Source organism: Alosa alosa, chromosome 24 (assembly GCF_017589495.1).
Source record: "Alosa alosa isolate M-15738 ecotype Scorff River chromosome 24, AALO_Geno_1.1, whole genome shotgun sequence".
Classification (NCBI taxonomy): Eukaryota; Metazoa; Chordata; class Actinopteri; order Clupeiformes; family Clupeidae; genus Alosa; species Alosa alosa.
The window spans coordinates 5117329-5127328 of record NC_063212.1 but is presented as its reverse complement, the minus strand read 5'-3'; the positions used below and the strand labels follow the sequence as shown (position 1 = coordinate 5127328).

General features: G+C 40.9%; 1 protein-coding gene across 2 annotated transcripts in view; it reads left to right on the top strand.

Moving 5' to 3' along the window:
• Nucleotides 1-10000, top strand: part of arap2 (ArfGAP with RhoGAP domain, ankyrin repeat and PH domain 2) — a 113381-nt gene that overhangs the window by 77593 nt on the left and 25788 nt on the right. For both annotated transcript variants that reach the window (XM_048236534.1, XM_048236533.1), the window contains exon 21: nt 8059-8206. In XM_048236534.1, the coding sequence (XP_048092491.1) occupies nt 8059-8206 (148 nt within the window). The remainder of the gene's footprint in view (nt 1-8058; nt 8207-10000) is intronic.

The following is a 10000-nucleotide window of genomic DNA, read 5'->3' as shown; positions in this document are numbered from 1 at the left end:
AATATCATGGAATTTTGGAAAGTCTATTCCAGACATGGAAAGTCAGGGAATTGTATCATATTTGGGGCAAAGTCATGGAATATCAGGGAGTTTTGTTGTAGCAGTTTAAATTTACTTGTCAAAAATACATTCATACAAATATTTCCACACAGAATTGGAGCATATCTGGTTATTAGCTTTACTGCTTGCTTGAGTAGCCCAAAGTTCTTTTGCCCAACATGGTCTAAAACGCTAACAGTCAATATTCATCTCCCGCTCTAAAGAAGATTCTTGAACACTGTGCAGCTGCACTGAAATCATTGGTAAATTAATTATATAATAAGTCATGGAAATTCAGGTTTTTTGTCAGGGAAAAGTCATGGAATTTTACATTTGACTTGAGAGTGGGAACACTGCCATTTATACGCAGGCATTTGTGACATTCATGCATTCATGTACAGGCACACATCACATATTCAGCATAACTTAACATGTATGCGTCGTGTAGAGACACCTACACATTTACAAACACACCTATATACAGTATGTGTTCACTCACACACATGCACTTTTCATCTCAAACTAATGTACTCAAGGGTGAGCACTTGTGTACACAAGTAGAAGTACTGTACACATACAGTACATTTCCAAACAGGCGCAAAAAAATTTCCATTCATACATTCAAAAGATTCATTAACACCCACATTTAGCAAAGTGCCCATTCTTATGCTTATGAATACTTATGTCTTTACCACCAAACATGCATAAAAAGTGGTACTAAAAGTGGTACTAAAGTGGTACTAAAGCTTCACGCAGCTTCACGCCACGTAATGCGCGAATGAAGTGGTCATTTGAAAGCGATGCCCACTGTATATATACTTACTATACACACACACACACACACACACACACACACACACACACACACAAAGTGTGTTTATTGGGCTGAACACACACTCCTGTATATAATATGCTGAGCATATTTGTGGCTCGCTTCTTGGAACGTTACTGTGTCTATGGGTGTGTTAGAAATGGGTAAAGTTGCTGCCTTTTAAGATATCTAACTGGGGGAGCAAGGCAGCAAGTCGGGTTCGAAACCGAAAAAACAAATTCTGCTGCCTTTTAAGATATCTTAGAATTCCCAAATAATCGGTCATTTTTTTTAAGGCAGCATCGATGCACACTTCATGCTCCCTCCTACCCATAATCCCTTTACGACACGTCTGAAACAGCTGTGAAAGGTAAACAAACATGGCGGCTGACATCGGTAATGGCTGCTGAATCTGTTTAAAATGTCATTTGTGTTATCTTATTATGACCGCCCGGCGCGTGCGGGTCATGTAGGTTTAGTCAGATTTTTTTTTTTTTTTCTTTTTTCGCATGCCCAAATTTCCGTCAATGATTCCGGGACACTGAAAGACCGGGTACACGAAAACTTGGTGGACATGTAACCCCCACATGGATAGCATGGAACCATCATTTTTTCGTTTTGATCTGTAGCCCCCTGCTGAATTGGACCCCCCCGAAAGGAGGTAGGGCAGACACAGTTTTCTGTGAATATCTCAAAACCGTAGGGTTTAGGAGGACCATTTTTTTTTTGTATGTTGATCTCAAGGGGCCATGTCAACCCATTCCATAACCACTCATTTCATGTATAAGCGCCACCTAGTTAAACACAAAAAAGTAAAAAAATGAGGTGGTGTAATTGAAGGTATCTGTGACCTAACATAGTCAAAACTGCACGAAATTGGAAGTGTAGGATCATTATGACACCCTCTGTATGCACGCCAAGTTTTGTGGAATTCCGTTCATGGGGGGCCACACAATAAATTAATTTATGTTACTATACACCAACTGGCCTGTAGGTGGCCGGAGACAGTTTTCTGTGAATATCTCGAGAACCGTAGGGGCCTAGGAGGTCCACCTTTTTTTTGTATGTTGGTCTTAAGGGGCATGTCAACCCATCCCATTACCACTTATTTCATGTATAGCGCCACCTAGTTAAAATTAAAAAAAGCAAAAAAATTAGGTGTTTTTCATCTCAATATCTCTGGCTGACAAGGTCAAAACTGCACGAAATTAAAAGTGTAGGATCATTATGACACCCTCTGAATGCATGCCAAGTTTTGTGTACTTTCGTTCATGGGGGGCCTTACAATAAAATAATTTATGTGTACATTTAGTGGCGTTACACCAACAAGGATTCCCGGACACTGAAAGACCGGGTACACAAAACTTGGTGAGCATGTACCCCCACATGGATAGCATGGAACCCGTCATTTTTTGTTTTCATCTGCAGCCCCCGCTGGACTGGACCCCGAAAGGAGGGTAGGGCAGACACAGTTCTCTGTGAATCTTTTATGGTATGTTGGTCTCAAGGGGCCCACATCAACCTGGCTCATAATCACTCATTTGTGATTTGCCCCCGGTAAAAAATGAAAATCAGTAGGCTTAAAAGAAAGCCAAAATAAATATTCATCATCATCATCATCATGGCTGCATTTTCAGTATTGGCGAAGTAGTCGTTTGTCCACTAGATGGCGATCGTTGCAGTGAGACGTAATTTTGTTGGAAGTTAAAAGTGGGTTGGAAAAACAATGGACGCTTCATACAAGGACTGTAATTTACCGCAGCGAACATCTAATAAAGGATAGGGCGATGTTCACATGAAGTGTAATTCCCATTTCTTCTTGAAGCGAAATAAATCTGAGGATGTTTATCGGACATGCTTGGTTTTTACTGCAGGTACGTTAATCTTGTAATATCAATAAGGACCTAGGTAATGTTACCGTTAGCGTTGGTTGAGTGATGGAGGCATTTGATTTATTGCATTTGTAGAAAACTATAAATGCGGTTATACCAAGCAAATGTATAGCAGCACTGTTTGTATCTTTCGACTGTCATTTATTGCACGTGCTACAAAAAAATCATTCTGTGCAATGGAAGATTTACCAACGTTACAACCGGTCTGATACAGTTTTGCCTATACATGCGTGAGACTGAGAGGCGCCTGTTTATTTTTTTTTTTAAGTGCGTGCAGGGTGTGAGAGGGGAATCGATGTGCTTTGATTACAGCTTGGTAGTTGTAGTCTGTGAAATTAAAAAAAAGCACGTGTGTGTGAAGTATCCAAACAATGACACCTTCATTTCATTATGGCTGCTTTAGCAAAACACCTTAAGCTACTGTGTAGTGGGTCCCATTTAGAAGTGGCTACTTCATTCGGCGCTTTCCTTGACTCTTGGAGCTGCGTGAATGTTATTACAACTTTTCAAACGATATGACAGTTTAAGTCCCGCTTGATACTGTAAGGCGTAAGCCATTGGTTTCAAAGGAGATTTTATTTGTGTAAGCCAGCATAGCCTATTGACAATTTATGTTGTCAATAGGCCTACCTATAATCCTACCTGTAGCTTAGGGGAAGCTAACAACGTTCTATTAGGATCTAGTTTGTTAGTTACCGTTTTGTCATAACTTCCTGATGCATTTTTTGCATTTAGAATAGCCAGAGCGTGTATATCTCAATCGAAAATTAAACAATATCGGTGCCTCTGGACTAGGCTGGGTGAACCCAGCCTGATCTGCCCGCTATTTATTTTTTGATTTCTTAAAAAGATTGAGCTTGGTCTGATGAAAGCCAGACTAGCCATGGACCTCAGTTAAACAATGCAAGGGAACATGAATCAGCCTATATTTGCACTAACAATAACGGACAAAAGCTCTTCAACTTTGGCCCGTTAAAATGTGTATGAACAGTCTAGCGAAGCATTTCATCAAGGCCCATTTGGACATGTCAGTTATTTGCACCACTGGTTAGATGTAAAACAGCATTTCAAGTTTCAGACTAGGCTACTGTTACTTAATTTGTGCATTAACAATAACGTTTCAGACTACTGTTACTTAATTTGTGCATTGACAATAAAGTATTACATGAACTAAAGATGACTAAAATCTTATGTAGAAGAAGAAACATTCACAAAAAATCCATCCATCCAAAATGACCTTTGTTTTTTTGATAGCTGTTGAAAACGGCATGGAACTGACAGAGATGTTTTTGTTTATAAATACACATAAAAAAAAAAAAAAAAATAACATTATGCTGATACCTTTTTGTTTTCCCAAATACAATGTAGCCTACAGGTGTAAGTGACCTTTCATCAATCCAGTTGCAATGGATGAACTGTGATGAACTGCCCTACTTGTGATTGTTTAGAGATTTTAAAAGGTTTTATAACAATTCTACATCTTCTTTGGCTATTCTACAATCTATTCACCTTTTCAGCACCAGTAGGGTACTTTCTGTGCAGCCACACACACACACTCAGGCATGCCAAACAAGCATACACAAAAAGTTTCAAGAGTGGGGATGGAGTAAAATATGGAGACAAATTGAAGTGTGATTTATTTTCATGAATGGATGTACAGGACTGAGCGGCGGTCATATTTTGTACCGCTATGCGGTACATCTAGTTTTGCTTACATTTGCAGATTACAGATTAGAAATAAACAATTTACTATCTGATTATGCCATTGTTGTAACCATTAATAGCGTCTGGTCTGATATATCTGCCGGCCCGTAAAACTAATTTATACCGTTAGCCTGCTAGCTTAATAAAGCTAATTTAGTTTAACGTCAGGCCTTTGCTAACGTCATACCGTGAGTGTTAACCAAAGATTCTAGAGTGCTACGCTCATTTTTAAAAAGATGCATTTAATCCAAAGTCATGTCTAGTGAGACAGCTCTCTATGTAGGGGAGGGAGGCAGTAGGCAGCTGTCTCCCGTTTGGAACACATCCTATGTGGACGAGCCTGTGTGTGTGTGTGTGTGTGTGTGTGTGTGTGTGTGTGTGTGTGTGTGTGTGTGTGTGTGTGTGTGTGTGTGTGTGTGTAGTAAGTATATATACTCTTTTGATACCATCAGGGAAATTCACGTGTGTGGAAGACAAAGTGCATTTGTTTGTGTGTGTGTGTAAGTGTCTCTGCATGTTTCTGTTTCTGTTCATTTTCATTTGTGTATTCATGTAATGTGTATGAGTGTGTGCTTGTGTGTGTGTGTATGTTTGTGTTGCCTTGCCTGTGCTTCGCCCTGAGTCCCGCAGCAGATGCCTGGGAGCTCTGCTAATGACTGTGATTGTTTGAGAAGGCCATGCTAATGACTCTGATTGTTTGGAGAAGATTTAATTGGCCCATTTGGTCCATTTGGACGCGGGCCTAATTCTCCCTCTGTAGTGCAGAAGCTGCCATTGCAGTTTTTATTTTTATTTTTATTTCACATTATTTAGTTAGTGTTGTTTGTTTGTCTCCTTGAGTGTTGTGTGTCATCACTTTTGTGTGTGCTTGTGGAAGTGATAGGGACGGTTTCTGTTCTTCTTTATAGATGTGGGTGTTCTTCTTTCTAGGTGTGGGTGTTCTTTATAGATGTGGGTGTTCTTTATAGGTGTGGGTGTTCTTTATAGATGTGGGTTTTCTTTATAGGTGTGGGTGTTCTTTATAGATGTGGGTTTTCTTTATAGATGTGGGTGTTCTTCTTTATAGATGTGGATGTTCTTTATAGATGTGGATGTTCTTTATAAGTGTGGGTGTTCTTTATAGATGTGGGTTTTCTTTAAAGTGTGGGTGTTCTTTATAGATATGGGTTTTCTTTATAGATGTGGGTGTTCTTTATAGATGTGGGTGTTCTTTATGGGTGTTCTTTATAGATGGGGGTGTTCTTTTTAGATGTGGGTGCTCTTTATAGGTGTGGGTGTTCTTTATGGGTGTTCTTTATAGGTGTGGGTATAGATGTGGGTGTTCTTTATAGGTGTGGGTGTTCTGTATAGATGTGGGTGTTCTTTATAGATGTGGGTGAATGTCTTGTTTGGAATTCTATTTGTTTGGGAAATCATTAAATTTTACCAGCCTAATTTCTATTATTATAATATTACTTATTATTATAAAATATGACTATTTCAAGTAGGTCTACATAAAGTCCTCTCTCTCTCTCTCACACTCTTGCAGACAACAGATGCCCTCTACTCTGTGCATGTACATGAATTAAAACTGTTATTTAAGCAATATGACATGAGTGAGGGTGGGGATGGTAAAGAATATCCCCACGGCTGTAATTCGGCTGTATGTACAAGGCCGAAAGCAATTACAACATTGGGGATATCCTTTACTAACCCCACGCCCACGAGTGTCATATTGCTTTTATACAACAGTTCCATTACCAACTACTTTAGTTTTAAGATAAAAAATTGTGTTTTCTGTTGTTTATTTAGACTTTTGCTTGTTCATCCTCCATCCACAAATATAGTGCTAATCATAGATATATATACATATACTGTATCTATGGTGCTAATCTTTAGCCTTGTCGTTTACCGTTGCCAAACAACGTGACACCACTTGAGAGACGTACATTGCTTGAAAGTGAACTCGAAAAAATAATGGCAGAGCTAACTCTTAAACGGCAGTAGTTCTGTATAATAAGTTCAGGGTTTGTGCATTATATTTTGTAAAAGCTAGCGAGAAACAAGCACTATTAAATCTAAAAACTTTGGTTTTGTAACCCCAAAAATCGTCATTTACGAGCTCATCTGCCAGCCACCTACTTTGTGTATTTCCCACTTCAAGGTGACGTTATGAAGTGCTGCTCTCTTGCTACGAAAGAATGGAATGTCCGTGTAGGATAATTCAATGCAATATGTAGATAGATGGTAGATAGATAGATAGATAGATACTTTATTGATCCCCAGGGGAAATTCAAGGTCTCAGTAGCATACAGACAACACACACACATTCACTAACAGCAGAAAAAGTCATTAAAAGTATATAATATAAAAGCACAACTAAGCAGTAAGGACAGTAGAATATAAAGAATATACTAAATATACTAAAATACAAATTATACTAACTAACACTTAATCTAAATCAATTCTAAAAGCAGTATCCACATAGTGGTGATTAATCAATCAAGAGGCGCTTGCAATGACTGAGGCAGGGACTGAGCCTGTGATTCTCTGTGCATGTGGAGTGATTACTTGTAGTAAAAAGTCTTGACTGGGGTTGTGCTGGGTTATTGCCCCTCGTGATGACTCATGGAATGCCTCTCGTCCAATCAGAAATTCAAAAATAGTTTGACCGGATCTAACTGTTGTATAATCCAGGACGGTTGACCAAACAATAATCCAATATGGTAAATGGTAATGGTAAATGGACTGCATATATATTCTACTCCCCCGTCCCCGAGCACTCAAAACGCTTTACAGAGTAATGCCTCACATTCACCCATTCACACACACATTCACACACCGATGGTGGAGGCTGCCATGCAAGGCACCAAACTGTCCACTAAAGATTTTTTTTTTTTTTCAAAATTTGGTTGAGCTGGGTTGTCCGTAGTTAGCTGCTTGTCAATATCGACAACTTGTGGATAACATTAGGCTACCAGTAATTTATTAACTCTGGTGTAAATGTTTGCTCTGTCAATCCTGATGAAAAATGAAAAATATTTTCCATGACTGAAAAAGGGCTTGTCTGGAGGAGGCAAAACGGCAGCATGGACTAGAGGAGAGAACAGAAAGCAGAAAGTTAAAAACACTTGTAGGGAAATTGACCAGTGATTAGATGTCCAGTTACATTGTATGCACCAGGCCCTTTATCTCTAGGCTTCAACCAGTGCTGCTGTGGCAGCTGAAGCAGCAAGCGACGGTCAGGAAGGGACAAGAGTAGAGAAGAGTAGAAGAGGAGGAGGAGGGCAGTAGCTAACATGGTGCTGTGGGAGGCCCAGCTTGTGCAAGTAACAGCCGAGGTGGCAATCACAGAGATGTGAGAGATAGAGAGATGTGGCCTCATTTCTGCCAGGGTATCAGCAAGCATAGAGGCGCTTGCACAGCCGTGCGGAGAAGAGCCTGGTCTCTGGGAGCTCTGATGCTGGCCCCTGATCTACTGTATTATTGCGCTGCTGTGAAAAATTTTGGGTACACCTTATAAATGATGTGCCTAAAAAGGAGCCCTGCGTGTGTCCTTGTGTGTGTGTGTGTGTGCGTGCGTGCGTGCGTGTGTGTGTGCGTGTCGTGCGTACATACGTGTGCGTTCCCAAGGATCCAGAGCTGCTCCCACATAAACCAGATGAGCGCGGGGCGCCTGGCTTCCGTCCTCTCGTCCTGCCTGTTCCAGACTGAGGGTCAGCGGGAGCAGGAGTGCCGTGTGGTGGAGGATCTCATTAGCAACTACGTGCAGCTCTTCACCGTGAGTAACACACACACACACACACACACACACACACACACACACACAAACACAAACACAGATACACACACACACATACACACACACACACACACACACACACACACACACACACACACACACACACAAACACACACACAAACAAACAAACACACAAACAAACAAACACACACACACACACACAAACACAGATACACACTCACACAACACTCATGCTGTTCTCAAATCAGATCTGGCTGCCACACCAGCAAACAACTTACAGTCATCTAAACTACAGCAACACTGGTCTAGGATCAGATCAGATGTCAAATTAGAAAAGATTGATAATCTTAGAGAAGATATATATATACCTGCATATAATTCATTAAGCAGATTCTTTATCCTAAATGCACAATACTGTGTATATTCTCACACAATGCCCATGATATTAGTTAAGCTATTAGTTGGCTAATACCTTACTCCTGTAGTTGAGATACAGGGATATTTGTGAAACAAAAAAATCAATATACCCAAAAATAAAATACTCCCCAAAAATAACATCTTTCCTGTGCCTTCTTTGACACTTCTGTCAAATTGATTGGGATGAGTGGCACTACAGTAGGTCTCTAAACAAGTGCTCGTGGTCTTCAGCTGTATGTTGCTTTGGATAAAAGTGTCTGCAGAATAGACACATGTACAGTAACTGTGAGTGGATGACTTGCTTCACAAAACAGCCTCATTATTGACACACTTCTACAGTACCACTGCAGTGAAATTGACATGCTGTTCCATTTTCAAAAGCAGAAATGAAACAAGCGGTACACAGTGAATTGATAATATGACTGGTGGAATGTTGACACACATTCTAATGTCCCGGCATGAGTTTATGCGCTGATGGTGTCGACAAAACAACAGCGACTACAACAAAGAGGACTAAACGTGGCCTCTGTAATGAAAGAACACTTGTGAAAACTTAACTCTGGAAACTGTCTTGTTTTTTGTGTGCCCTGTGTTGTTATCGCAGCACCTGGAAGCCTGCCTCTCCAGCGGGCCTGAAGCTCTCCCCATGGAGGCGGACTTGCACGTGTGTTATTATTATTATTACGGGTGTGACGCCTCGGAACAAAATTGGCTCAATTCACAATTCGGCATAATTGTGGGGATAGGAGACAGTAGGGGGTAAGCGAGGCGGGGAGGGAGGGTGGAGAATATTATCTGTACGGAAGTATTCTTTTTTTTTTTGGGGTGGGTGATGTGGGGGAAGGGGGGGCACAAAGCTCCCCTAATGGGATTTGACGGCTTGCACGCCTGCCGCTCGCTCATTTGCCTGGATCGCCTCGGCAGCAACGAGGCACGAGGCGAGTATTCAGCCGCTAATCAGTTAGCAACGGCGGCATTAGCGTGATAAAGCACCGCCATCAGGCATGGGGCGGAGGAGAGTGCGGGGAACGAGAGAGGGAGAGAGACAGAGAAAAAGAAGAGAGAGAGATAGAGAGAGGCAGAGCAAAAGGGAAGAGAGAGAGAGAGGCCATAAAAATGTGTTTGTTATCATGCAGCACTGATGAAGGTGCCTCTTTTCTCCCCTGACACCACATCCCAGTAGGACAATGTGACTGTTTATTTCTTTTGACTTTTTTCTCTCTCTCGCTCTCTTCCAGTCACTTTAATTGCAAATATTTTTGGCAAATACATTTTGGCGGCATCAACATAATAGTATTTTCAAGAAGTGCGCACATAGCCCATACAAAAGTAAGACCAAGGCCTTCTGTTTTTCCTGTCTCTCTCTCTCTCTCTCTCACTCTGTCTCTCTTTCTC